At 45.0% G+C, this 14,581-nt stretch overlaps 1 protein-coding gene across 1 annotated transcript in view; it reads left to right on the top strand.

Annotated features, from left to right (window-relative positions):
* Positions 1–14,581, top strand: part of LOC138955282 (caskin-2-like) — a gene marked incomplete in the record, with an annotated part of 215,475 nt that overhangs the window by 188,043 nt on the left and 12,851 nt on the right. The window contains 2 exon segments of the mRNA XM_070326917.1: positions 12,457–12,720; positions 13,755–13,922. Coding sequence (XP_070183018.1) covers positions 12,457–12,720; positions 13,755–13,922 — 432 coding nt within the window.

The following is a 14,581-nucleotide window of genomic DNA, read 5'->3' as shown; positions in this document are numbered from 1 at the left end:
TAAGAAATCGATCCAAAAATGATTTCATCTTATTCTTTATCATTTCCTGATTCCAAAAACATATAGATATGATAGGTTGGATTCAAAACAAGCTCAGAAAGTTAACAAGAATACAGAAAAGCGCGCTTTCCTGCTTAGCACAATTCGCTACCGCGCTAATCTGGCGTGTCAATATCACTACGTTTTGCACGTGGGAGGTGAGCGATTTCCTTCACGCGGGGATTGACGAAGCTGTACTGTCTTGGTGAAAAAATACAGTGCGTTCAGTTTCATCCCGTGAGTTCGACAGCTTGACTAAATGTAGTACTTTCGCCTTACGCGACTTGTTCTTCTTCTTCTTCTTCTTCTCGCGTTTTCTTGCCATTAGTCCTGCTCAGCTTGAAACCTCATCCCCTTGCGACTCAATAACGGGGCTAGCGGCTGTCAGTCGTATTTTTATGTGTTCATTGAGGCTTTGTTTTTATTTTATTTGTGTTGTTCGATTTCCCAAGGTTATTGAGCCTGTAGAAATGATCGCTTGTTTGGTTTTTTTCTGTTTTTTTCTTCTTCTCTCCTGTGTCTTATATAGCTGTTACCCGATGAGCACCGTTACTGTTTTGTGTGAGACAAATGTGAAAACGACACTAGCTACTGTGGCCACTGAGCGATTCTAGCCACACCAAATTAGCACGTTCAGCCTGCGTGCAGTGTGGGGAGACCAGGGACCCACACTTCTAATAGCAGTAACAGGCTCACGGGGCTTTGGGGGCCGAGGGCGTGGCAAAGCCTCTATCAATAGGCTACTGATCAATACCTCTGTGTAGTCTTTAAACACAGTAGCGGTAACCTATCTCATGCATAGTGTGCGTGCGGAACAGTGTCAGTAGAGGGGAGGAGGCTGAGGGGGTGGGCGTGGGTAGGTACTTCTGGCTAGTTTTTGAACACAGTGGCAGTAAACGATCTTGTAGTGTGCGTGCGTGTATCTGTATAGAGGAGAGAGAGGGTTGGGTAGGGGTGAGCAGGTACATCGTGTTTGTCTTTAAACACAGTAGCAGTAAAGTAGCAGTAAAGTGTCTCAATGTCAGTCAAGTGACGTTCTATCAGTGTGCCAGCATCATGCACGCTTGCGTGGCCCCGATTGAGAGCAGCGAGAGGAGGAGAGAGGAACACCGATCTACAATATAGATCACTGGGAAAAAAAAGGGGGCATGCGGGAAGATTGAGACGAGCCTTAAGAGAAGGGAATAATTTAGGCGAAGTCGGCAGGCAGCCACAATCTGTCGGGTCGATAGCGGAGGTCACGATCTTGAAATCATTCCTGCACTGTCTTGTCAACTCCGTCCATCTCCCTTTTTTCTCCCCTTCTCGTAACTTGTTGCCAGAGTTCATACGCTTTCTCTTTTTATTCTTCTCAATGAATCCTCTGTGGCACTTGTCGATGTGTCTACCTTTGCCGGGCTTTTATTGATGTTCTGTGGTCAGGGCTGAGAAGGACTGCGTTATAATTCTGCTGCTTTACTGCCCCAAGTGGGTACTGGGAATAGGTATTGTGGGTTGAATATTGTAGCCACGATCTGATTGTGATTGTGTCTCTCTCTCTCTCTGTTTGCCTCATAGTTTGTCTGTCCGTGTTTATGTCTGTCTTGTGTCTTTGGCCGACTTGCTTTGGCTGTGCCGAAAAGTAAAAGCGTTTCAACATCGATTAAGAAATGCATTAATGTGCAACAAAGGCTGACTTTACACGAGAAATGGAAGAATTAGACAAACGCCGAAAAGTTTTGATGCGTGGTCTTAGTCATGAATTATAAATCGTCAGCCCCCCCCCCCCTCTCTCTCTCTCTCTCTCTCTCTCTCTCTCTCTCTCTCTCTCTCTCTCTCTCTCTCTCTCTCTCTCTCTCTCTCTCTCTCTTACACTTTTTAACTTTTTAATTTTTAATTTTTCAATTTTATCATTGTGTGTCTGTGCGTCCCAAGGACAGATTGTAAGAAAAGGCGTAGCCTTAAATCTTAATCCTTGTTAAATAAAGTTCAATTCAATTCAATTCTCTCTCTCTCTCTCTCTCTCTCTCTCTCTCTTGAACACACACACACACACACACACACACACACACACACACACACACACACTCTCTCTCTCTCTCTCTCTCTCTCTCTCTCTCTCTCTCTCTCTCTCTCTCTCTCTCTCTCTCTCTCTCTCTTTTGGGGAGGTTCAGCATCCTGCAAATGCTGTAAACAAAAAGTGTGCCAAATTTGAACAGTCTATCTTGAATAGTTCAGAAGATGTAAAACCACTGAAAATGTGCGATTTTTGCTAACCTTTCAACCCCTAATTTGACATTAAACTTGTCAAACGACACCAGTGATGCAAAAAAAAAGTTGAAAAACACATCGAAAGACTCATATTTTGCTCTGCAGGAAGTGACAAATCAGACAAGACGACAGAGAGCAGTCCTTATTTCAAACTGCCGAGGGAGCTGTTATTATTTTACAGGCAAAGGCGGTTGATAGCGATGTCGTGTTTTTGTGTTCATTCACCGGAAATGGGAGATTTTGCGCATTGATACCCCTTCATTGAAGCTGAATATATCAAAAACGGTTGTGTTTAGGGAAAAAAAATTGCTGCCGGTAAAAATGTGGTTATGTTTGCATCTAAACACCCCATCATAATTTGAAAAGGAAAAAAAACCCGATGTTTGGTCATTTTGTAGGTAGAACTCCCTAGATGCAGAATCGTCTTCGGTTGTTGGGGTTGTGCCAGTGCAGATTGTTTCTTGAACCCTTAGGACTCAATGTGAAGGAGCCTTGATAGCCCCAGATGTGTCATTCTAAAAATATATGATAGGCTAATGTTGGCAGTATCAAGAATCCCATGCTTAAAACTTTGATTTTGAGCACTCTGTTCTCTGCGTTTCTTTCAACTCTGCAAGCTCTCAGTGTGATCAACATATAGATAAACATACATATAACAACATGAAATCCTTTGATTTTTGCAGTAAATAGTAAGTTGATCCGGTCCGTTGTGAATTCATCATGCTGACAATGAAACAGTCAGCAACTATGTTGTTTTACCTCGTGCCTGCCAGAGGCTGTGTGCACTGTCCTGCGTCTGGAACCGTCTGGTGAACACGTGGAGAGAGTATATGGAGGAGGGGTTGTGGAGGCACTATTAGAAAGAAGAGGACGTGGAGGCACTATTAGAAAGAAGAGGACGTGGAGGCACTATTAGAAAGAAGAGGACGTGGAGGCACTATTAGAAAGAAGAGGACGTGGAGGCACTATTAGAAAGAAGAGGACGTGGAGGCACTATTAGAAAGAAGAGGACGTGGAGGCACTATTAGAAAGAAGAGGACGTGGAGGCACTATTAGAAAGAAGAGGACGTGGAGGCACTATTAGAAAGAAGAGGACGTGGAGGCACTATTAGGAAAGAGGGGATGGGGGAGCCAAAAAGGCCAGGGAGTGTGGGAGAGCGAGGACGTCCAATCGTTGTTGGTGACAAATACAAAGAAGCCATCGACCGTTGCCCTGCATCCAGGTGTGAATTGCTTCTTCCGCTACAAGTCCCCTGAAGCATTACTCTCGGATACAAGCGGTCCCAAAGGCTGGTGTGGAGCAGGAAGGCACCAATGATCTGACTCACAACGGGGCCCCGGTAATTACATTGTCCCTCGACGCATCACGATTGTGTCCTGCTGATCTGTGTCGATTTGTTGGCTTTATGACCATTGTCCCTGTCCGCGCACATTGACAATTGAGTTTCCTCGTGAATTGCTATGAATGACAGGGCGAGAGAGGGGGGGAAGGGCGGTGGTTGGAAGAGCCGGGGAATAACGTTCGATTCTTCCGTTGAAAGGCTGTTTGTATAAGAAAGTGGTCAAAGCTGTATTGTTTTGGCAATACCTTGGAGATTTCATTATTTCCGTGATCGAGATCAACTTACAGACATTTGAAAAAATGTTCTAACGGGATCACAATGAATTCATGGTCGTCTGATCGGGGCTTTCTCGGCTTTAAAAAAAAGCCTCGAAAACAATCAATTTGGGGAGGTCGGGGCGGGGCGGGACGGGGAGAAAAGAAGGAAAATAACAAAACAAGTATTTTTGTGCGCATAATCCGGCTTATGATAATGTTGCTAAATTAGGTCATGGATTTACGGCAGGACTGGAAATCCGGAGAGATCAATATGTTGTGTTCTAGTTACATGATTTCTCAATTTGAGCGTGTTGAAATTGACTCGTTGGTTGGATGTTCGTTTCACATTCGGCTTCGTGTGCATCTGTGAGTGTGTTGGGGAAGCCCTTATTCATTTTCGATTTTGTTTGTTTGGTTGTTAAACAAGGATCGTTAACTGACTATTGTGTTGTGCACTTTGTCCATTCAGTTTAAATTGAATACGATAAGTGACTGATGCAGCTCTCTCTCTCTCTCTCTCTCTCTCTCTCTCTCTCTCTCTCTCTCTCTCTCTCTCTCTCTCTCTCTCTCTCTCTCTCTCTCTCTCTCTCTCTCTCTCTCTCTTTTTTCTTTTTTTTTCTTTTTCTCTCCACCCTTCCAATCTCCAAAGTCTTGGCTGCCTCTTCAGTGTTTGCAGAAATCTCTTGGTCTCTCTCGCCCTGTCCCCCAGCGCCCTCTCTACCAAGGGGTGGTTGTATGTCTAGGAGGGAGGCAACAGAAAGGGAGGGTGGTATTGACGATGCGATTCTGCAGGAATCCATCACGAGAGGTTTGTCCTTTTCTTTCGCCCTGACAGTGCTAATGTTTGGAGCCAAACATACTGTGGCAGCATGGCGTGCAAGCCACATTTTCTTCAAACACAATGAATGACGAGGGGGAATAAAAAAAAGGGGGGGGGGGAGGCGGGGGTGCGCGATTGGTTGGGGGGGGGGGGGGTGTATAAGGAATTTTGTCAGTGCAAGTTTCGTGTTTTAGTGTAGTGGGTGTTGTTGTTTTGTTTTGTTTTTTAAATTTCTGTGTTGTAGCATATATATTAATTACATGCAGCATTTTGTTAAAACAAACACAAATTAAAATAAAAAGATAGCCAGGGAGACGCGATCGCGTTCGGGTCACTAAGTGGTGCCACGGTAGTTTCGGCAACTGTCCTTCCTACGAAGTTCGTTATTGCACGCAGTGCATACTGTTGAGAATGTGTCTGTTAAAATTGTACAATGTACTTTTATACACGTTTCCATAATTGAATTATCGATGAATGCGGGAGTGGAAAAACACCAGTGTATGGCCTTTAAACCTCAAAACACCCAACACAGATTTTTGACCAATGTATCAAGCTTTACTTCCCTCCTTCTGATAAGGACTTCATTGCAAATGGAACAGTGAGATTAAGGAGCTTTTGCGCCTTGTACTGCTCGGGAGAGGGACTCGGCAAATGGGGCAGAATCGCGTTTTACCGAATCACTCTCGTTCTTGAACAGACGAAAAGTCCTACATCTCCTTTATCTTCATGACTTCTCGCATCATACATTGCGTTTGTCTTGCAGGCATCTCGTGATAATCTCTCGACTTAAAAAGACTTGTGAGGGGAGAGAGGCAGTGAGGGAAAAGGTCACCATAAAAGCTGTGAGGACGATCAATACAGGGGAAAACATGGGAGTCCTATGTCCGCGTGGCTTGGTGCAAGGCCCTCTGTTAAAGTTGTGTGACACCGAAGCCATGCGCCTTTCCCATATCCTCCGGTCTGGGCTGGGTGTATTCCCTGGCACTGGCACGCGCCTCCAGGCTCCTCAGGCCTATCTGTCTGCCAGACAAGATATGACACGTTATCCTAACATTCCGATACTGTCGTCTGTGTGTGTGTGTGTGTGTGTATAGTCTGCTTGCCTGCATGCATTCATGCGCGCGTGCCTCTGTGTGTGTGTGTGGTCGCTCATGTGTCTCAGTGCGTCAATGTATTTGCGCATCAGGGCCCCTTTAGAATAGAAGTTCTATTCCTGCCACCCTGCGTCGTCGTCCCAGACAGCTTAGGTCAAGTTGACGTCATCGACGCTTCCAGACCCCTGGCGGTGCAGCGGCGGCGAGGATTAAGAGTAGGGGGGCGGGGGGGGGGGGGTGTAATATTTGCTTTCTTGGCTTCCCATCGTCCTCCATTAGAAGGGCTGGCAGTGGCGGGCCTGTGCCATGGGTCATTGTTTTTATTGGAGGCAATGAGAAAATTCCCGGCGTCTCAGATGGGCTCGTAAATATTCAACGATAAAGGTCCGCGCTGGCCAGAAAGAAACACTGGCTGCATGAAAAAAGATGATGCCAACGAACGTAATGCAATTAGTCAATCAAATCAGCCAGTGTCCAATCTCCTTTTTTCCCACCGTACATCAAGGTTTTTGTGTGCATGTTTTTTTAAGATGATTTTGATTGTTCTGCTATGCATACATATATCTGAACAAAATGTGTTAACTTGAGTTTTCTTAACATTGTAGATTCTTATATGTCTGATGCATATGAGGAGTTGTCTGTCCTTGTCCTGTTGCCTGTCAGCCTGCCTTCCCGTCTGCCTGAGGCTGTTGTCTGTCACAGTCTGTCTTCCTCAGTGTCTGAGAAACATCGGACTGATTGGTTTCAGTTTGACACACATTTCTTGTCGGATAAAAAAAAAATCCCCTAGTCACACACATCACATGTCTGATTTAATGTATTCTGTAGTACCTCTCGAGTGGAGGCGTATCTGGTACGGTTTTTAGCGGCTGTGTCGCGAGACGGGTCAAGACAAAAACTTGCCACGAAGGGTGTTTGAAGGCAGGGTGGTGTCAACTTCAGGCACGGCGCGAATGCCTCAGCATTGAATAACGAGATGCATGTTAGTGCACAGAGTCGTGCGAAGAATTCACAAATTGCAAGCTCAAGACGGGAGGGGGAGAGAGTATGTGTGTCAGTGTGTGTGTGGAACTAATGTGCCTTGAGTTTATATTTGCTTGAGCTTTTTTTTTTTTAGTACGTCCGTGAAAGTATGGATATCTGACTCTGTGTCTGTATGTGCGAGTTTAAGGGGGGGGGGGGGGGGGTTATAGACATAAATTCAGTTCTCTTAATTAACAGTGTCATTAGGTAATGACGTCCATGCAGTGACTGAATAATCCACAACACAACACGTACAACACAACACAACACAACAAAGCACATCACAACACGTACACCACAACGACGACGAGGACGGTCCCCAATGCAGTGTAACGACTTGCTTGACTGTGACTTGCTGCATGGCCCTCGCATTCCTACACTGGCACCGTGTGTGCCTCTAAATGAACAATCGATTTTCACACAGCCTCCATGCCCGCTGCCCCGCTTGCTTTTTGCACCCAACTCACCATTTGGAGACTCCATGGGGGTAGAGGAGAGGGCTGGGGGAGGAGGAGGAGAGAGACGATAATGGGTGGAGGGTTGGACGTCGGGAGGGGGAGAGGGGGATGGTAATAATAGGGAGGCAGGTAAGGGGGGTTAGCTAGGTGGGGGTGATTGCATGGAGATGAGTTCGGTAGAAGAGGAGTTGGCGTGGTCAGGAGGATTACCTTACGGGTCTGTAGAACTCTGCTGGCGAAAAGCCTGAAAAGGGGGAGAAAGTCTCAGTCAGTGCTGCGATTAGGAACTCTTCAATAGCCATCAGCTGCATTGAAATAGATAATTTCGATTTAATACAGTCTGTACAGACAAGTATAAATCAATCACAAATTGCAAGCTCAAGACGGGAGGGGAAGGGGGGTGCGGGGGAGAGGGAGAGAGTATGTGTGTCAGTGTGTGTGTCAGTGGAACACTGGGGAGGGGCCTGGAGTGCCGTGTTGTTTGAAACAAATAATGCCATTTTGATACACTATTAAAAAAGAAAAGAAGCTAAAGAAGAGAACGAGGTGTTTTTTGAGAGTTCTCTTCTTTAGCTTCTAGTAGTACTTGGCTAAAATGAAGCTCAAATTGTCAAACATACAGATGTCCCAAACAGCAATCCGAGCTTCCGCCTATTGTCCTGACGTCATGTCGCGGTGACGTTCGCCGTCAGTGGTTGTAAATACCTCGTCCATCAGTTGCTCGTCCTGACATGTCCACCCCTGCGCCATACAAACATTCCCATTATATATGACATTGCTAGTCAGCTGTGAGAGCTGACCCACGCTTCAGGTCACACATCTCGCCATCAACTGGTTAACCTGTTTAAAAATTGCGCGATTGGAACTCCACAGGCATGACTGACGCCAGCCATGTCACGTGCACGGCATGATTTCGCGGTGCAGGCAAGCTAGGTTTGGTAATCAGTCAGTGGGAAGTTTACGTGAAGCCAAACAAAGTCATGATATCTCTATTGTTTTAAGTGAAAATCTGTGATGTGTGTAGATTTAAGTTGTCATTAAACTAATGAACAAGGTGAAAGCAACACGATGGCTTCACGTGAACATGCCAGCTCCCTTCATTTGCCCATGCCAAAAGTCATGCAGCGTTTGGAAAGGTCCGCATAGGTGTTTTTTTTCTCATTGACACTGCACTAGCATTGGTTCCTCTGGCACAAGTTTTCCTAGTGTGTCAAGCCTACAAGCGTTGTGATGTGTGTTATAAGCCGGATTAGGTTGTCGAAGTTAGTGTGAGGGTTGTGGATAAGTGGTATACTCATTTAAACAACTTCTCTCACATCGTGGTCCCCCTTCACCGCCGCCTGTTTGTGATAACATGGTGCATCTGGATTATGCAGTCCAGGATAGCAACAAGGAAAGAAAACATATTGGAGAACCCGTCATTTATAGATATAAATCATGCGTGGGTATTTCATCAGCACCGGTACTCTCTCTCTCTCTCTCTCTCTCTCTCTCTCTCTCTCTCTCTCTCTCTCTCTCTCTCTCTCTCTCTCTCTCTCTCTCTCTCTCTCTCTCTCTCTCTCTCTCTCTCTCTCTCTCTCTCTCTGTGGTTGAAAAGAAGCTCGTTTATATTGCTTATGCCACAACCCTCGTAAAATAACATTTGATTTGATTTGATTTGATCTCTCTCTCTCTCTTTCTCTCTCAAATTCACACAAGTACAAGTACAAACACACACACACACACACACACACACACACACACACACACACACACACACACACTGTGCCACACACCAGTAACACTTAACCACTAGAGCCCTGGCAGCCATGCCGACGACTGACACTGACAGTCAGCGCTTCCAGAGACAGCTGAAGGACATTGATTTCCAGTGAAGTATGGTCCACATGCGCTTCTGCAGTTTTTCTCTGGTCTCTGGCCCTCGCTGTTGATTTGTGCTAGGGGGGGCGCGCAAAGAAACCCAAACTTATGCAGGCTATATTAGCATGCTCGGCTGAATTGGTACCAATTTTCTCAAAAAAGTGTCTTTGTCTCTGCGCATTAAGGCTCGATTTGGCTCAGTTACATTTGATTGATTATATAACATAGTGGCTAAATGTGTACTCTCTCTCTCTCTCTCTCTCTCTCTCTCTCTCTCTCTCTCTCTCTCTCTCTCTCTCTCTCTCTCTCTCTCTCTCTTTGCGCATTAAAGGTTCGATTTCTCTCTCTCTCTCTCTCTTTCTCTCTTTCTCTCTCTCTTTCTTTCTCTATCTATCTCTTTCTCTCTCTCGCTCTCTTTCTCTTTCTCTCTTTCTCTCTCTGTCTCTCTCTCTCTCTCTCTCTCTCTCTCTCTCTCTCTCTCTCTCTCTCTCTCTCTCTCTCTCTCTCTCTCTCTCTTTGCGCATTAAAGGTTCGATTTAGTTGTGTGTAATCTGATTGATTATTTTGCATTTCGTGGCTGGCCTGATTCCACTAAAGTAACTTCTTTTTCCCCCGATCCCTTTTAGTTCAGGAACAAGGGGCGTGGAAAGTTCGCGTGCTATTGGTATTCCTTCAGGCATGTTTAGCAGATTAAACTGTCGTTACAAATTGCCTGGAACAAATCCATTTTGAAAGGGATGGAGAAAAACAGAAGGATGAGCATAAATTATATTCCTTGTCAAAGTTTACGTCAACCTTTTTTTTAGTAAAACGCTGACATGTAGGGATACAGGTCTCGTCACGGACCGTTTCTTCCCCTCATCAGCCCCTAACTGTGGACTGAAATCAAATCATTTGCAAGCAAGCTTAAATTGGCGTTGCTGAAGCTTGGCCATGCTTCCAGTAGTACCGATGATCATATCTACCTGTCCTTGCCATGTTCGTAACCCTAACTTCAGCTGTGTATAGTGTTCTTGGCACAGTCTGCAACTGTACCATGCCCAGTTGGCATTTTGAGAAGAGGGTCTGAAAGCTTTTGTTTGTTTGACCTGTTGAGGTAACCCGGCAACACACTGGCTACCTCTTCGCCTTCCCTGGGCATTGCCATTGTTTCAACAGCCCACACCTCCACACTATGGTTGGACTGTGATAGTATTGGATGGGGGTGCTTGATTCTGGTTGCTTGTTACAGCCTGAGGCTGGTGCTCATTTGTGATCCCCCAGCTGAAGGACTTTTTTCATTTCGTTGAGTTATTTCTGTTGTCACACTCCCGGCTCGGTGACAGAGCGCACTTGTAAGAGCTACGATCGATGAAACTCTCTCTCTCTCACTCTGTCTCTCTGAAATAATGCTGAGACTAAAAATTAAAGAAGTCCGGGTAGTGCTGCATCGCTTCTGCTTTAAATTCCCAGAAGGAATTTTACAGTTGCCTTCAGTGGATCCCCAGTTAATGACTTTAATACCATTAGAGTTCTGTGAGGATGCAAATAATCAATGTTTGGATTAATCATTTTGCCTTACTAGCCATTTACATCAGCTGTTAAAAAAACTTCCAGATACAGTGAGTGTGTGTGCGTGTGTGTTCATGCAAACATGTGCTTGCGTGGGAGAGAAAGGTTTGCATGTCCGCTGACAGTCATAACTGCCCTACGTTCCCAGTTGGATGACACTGACAGCCCCTTTAAGTGACACTGAAGCCTGAATCAATACTGAAGTAGCTTGATCTCCAGAAGGAAGACGCAGCGTTTTAGACTTCAATTATCAGATTGATAGCACAGACATAAAAGATGGAGAGAAATGGCTTTCTGCATTACTGTCTCCTCTTTCAAGCTAGACTGTCATATCTGTGCTCTTCTTTTTTTTTTCTCGCCCTCTTTTTCTTTTCTTTTTGAACTTTCTTCTTCTTCTTTCATTGATTTCTTTTTGCATGTCTTTCTTTCCTTGGTTTCATTGACTGGGAAGAAGAACTTTTTGTTGTTGTTAACAGAGCTCTTCAGCAAGTTGTGCAGGAATCATTGCTGTTCTTGTAGACGTAAAGGATCTCCTGAGGGCAAAGGAGGCTAGAGTTTCATGAATTATAGCAGTGGAAAAACTGTACGCATCTTGATTATGATGAATGAGTTGCGAGATAATGTGACAAAAAACAGCAACCAGTTTTTGCTTTCTCAGGGAAGTAGGGGAGTCTAGTTAGGAATGGAATAACATTTCGTTGAGACGGACTTCGATAATGGTGCATGTATTAAATGGGAGTAGACTTATTAAATAAAGGCCAGGATAAATTTAAATGTTCATATCATACATCATGAAGTTTTAATTCACAAGGTCAGAATATAATTGTTGTTGCATTTAGCTACATTTTGCATTCAGATTGCTTTTGCCATCTCCTGTAGTTTTTTTCCCCCTTCTTTACTGTGACAATATACTCCCCCCTCCCTTGCCTGAAAAAGAAACCTACTTTCATAGGTAAAAGGGCTACTCTTCTTCTTCTTCTGCGTTCGTGGGCTGAAACTCCCATGTACACTCGTGTTTTTTGCACAAGTGGAATTTTACGTGTATGACCGTTTTTTACCCCTCCATTTAGGCAGCCATACGCCGTTTTCGGAGGAAGCATGCTGGGTATTTTCATGTTTCTATAACCCACCGAACTCTGACATGGATTACAGGATCTTTTTCGTGCGCACTTGGTCTTGTGCTTGCGTGTACACACGGGGGTGTTCGGACACCGAGGAGAGTCTGCACACAAAGTTGACTCTGAGAAATAAATCTCTCGCCGAACGTGGGGACGAACTCACACTGACAGCGGCCAACTGGATACAAATCCAGCGCGCTACCGATTGAGCTACATCCCCGCCCAAAAGGGCTACAATGTAGGCATTTACAAAATCTAGGTCTCGTGGGCATTTCTATCTGAATTTGTGCCTTATTTCCTAGCGTTTGGGATGAAAATATCAAACAAAAATATTGACTGTGCTAACCTAAGCTTCCTTACATTTGTGGAACCAAAGCTGTAACAAAAACGTCAAGTGTTTTTAACCATCTTTCTCGCCTTCATATTACGATACCTGTAACCAAAAAGTCAACTTAGTTTTTAACCATCTTTGTCGTCTTCATCAACATTCTTCTCGTCTTCATATATGAAGTCTTCATATTAAAACACCTGTAAGAAAGAAGTCAACAGTGTTTTTAACCATCTTTCTCACCTTCATATTACAGTACCTGTAAGCAAGAAGTCACCAGTGGTTTTAACCATCGTTCTCACCTTGATGTTACAGTACCTGGGCGGCAAGCCAGCGTCCACAGTGGTCCTGCCGGGCGGGGAGCAGCATGGTGGAGAGTGGGCGGGGCCTTTGGGGGTGGGGCCGGTGGGGGCGGGGCCAGCAGCAGGAGGGGACATGAGGGCGCACAGCCCCGGCAAGGAGCAGCAGCAGCACGTGCAGCACAACCACAGCCCTGCCCACAGCAACAGGAACAGCGCTGCCAGCAGTGACAGTGGACGCGGGGTCAGCACTGGTCACCTCGAACCCAAGGTGGTCACTGTGAGTATTTGGTTTTCTTTGTTATTGTTAGAAATGGCCTTGCTGTCAACATATCAACTGTCAGTAATATTTGCAGGAGGTGGCAGTTGTAGTGAAAGCAATAACAAGAGCATTATCATTTTACAAGACAGTTCTTTCAGTCACAGTCTCCTTCATGCCGAGGACTATAATGGCAATGCCGGTTTTAATTTCTTGTGTTTTCATGAAGTAATGTTGTGCACAATCAAAAAAAAAGAGTTGTAGGTTATTGGAACATCTTATTATTGATAAAACAAAACGTTACATTTACAGTACGTCGACCCAGTGGTGTTTCACGTAGACAAACAGACAGACACTTATGATACAAACAATGAACTTATCTTGAAATTGACGATGAATCTGGCATGCAAGATGCCGACGACGTAACTCTGAGAATTGAATTGAACTGAACTACTTTGCTAAATGGCTATTTTCAAAGATTGAGAAAGAGAGAGCAAGGCATATTCTCATGTGAGAAATCAAACTGAGAAGACAACGCATATAACTTTGTAATTAAGAAAAATGCTTTCAGCATCTAAAACCCATTGAGAAGTGCCAATCAATATATAAAGCTGTTTTACATAATAACACTGTATTGTTTACATGACAAAAGGGCAGCTACCGGCACGGTTGGCCTAGTGGTAAGGCGTCCGCCCCGTGATCGGGAGGTCGTGGGTTCGAACCCCGGCCGGGTCATACCTAAGACTTTAAAATTGGCAATCTAGTGGCTGCTCCGCCTGGCGTCTGGCATTATGGGGTTAGTGCTAGGACTGGTTGGTCCGGTGTCAGAATAATGTGACTGGGTGAGACATGAAGCCTGTGCTGCGACTTCTGTCTTGTGTGTGGCGCACATTATATGTCAAAGCAGCACCGCCCTGATATGGCCCTTCGTGGTCGGCTGGGCGTTAAGCAAACAAACAAACAAACAAAAACAAAAAAAGGGCAGCCTCATAGCAAGGGCCTCGCATGGCAGATACCACTTTACTAACAGTAGTTCTCCTCTACCTTTATGATAGGTGACAGGGCAGCACCGCCTGTCAGGGCAGAGTTACGAGTCGGGCGTTTCGTCGCGCCAGAGCTACCACAGTACGTCCAGCTCCAGCCTGGGCAGTTTGGATCGTCTGGAGGAGTCCGGCCACACCTCCACCATCAACGTCCAACAGCTTATTCAGGCCAGCGTGCCTGTAAGTCATTTCAACTCCTCCTCAACCCACCCCCACCCCATCCCATCCCCTTTTAAGACTGTCAGAAACCTTTAAAAAGCGGTTGTGAAATGGAAGGGAGTCTTAAAATGGGGATACATTTACAGGCATAATCTAAACAGATCTAAATCTGAGAAATCAGGGTTTTGAAAAGGAAAAGTCTTAAATTGGGAGGTCTGAAAAGTTGATTCCACTGTACTTCTGTAGTGCTACCTGTGATACGGGGACCTTTCAGGGAAGGTATAGCTTAGTTTAATTACAGTAAAAACCTGAGTCTAGTGGACCCTTGTTGTAACGGCCACCTGCTACATACGGACAGTTTATCATGGAACGAACACGATTTCAACAATAACTAACCTTTAACGGACGGACACCTGCCACTTACGGACGCGGACACGATTTTTCGGACCGTAGGAAGTGTAAACACTGTCACATGAAAATTTAAGTTTATTTTATTTAAGTAATTTTATTTAAGTTTTTACCTTGTGTTTTGTGTTGAAAAATAAATACATACTCCAGGATTGACAAAAAGTGTCTTGTACATTTTACGTGCTCTTTGTAAAATATTGCCCCGGCCCCTCCACCTGTGAAGAAAGGACACCTGTCTAATAGGGACACCATTACCATACCCCAAGGGTGTC

The sequence above is a fragment of the Littorina saxatilis genome, linkage group LG2, assembly GCF_037325665.1.
Source record: "Littorina saxatilis isolate snail1 linkage group LG2, US_GU_Lsax_2.0, whole genome shotgun sequence".
Taxonomy (NCBI): Eukaryota; Metazoa; Mollusca; class Gastropoda; order Littorinimorpha; family Littorinidae; genus Littorina; species Littorina saxatilis.
The sequence above is the reverse complement of the archived record's forward strand: the minus strand, read 5'-3'. Positions and strand labels throughout refer to the sequence as shown.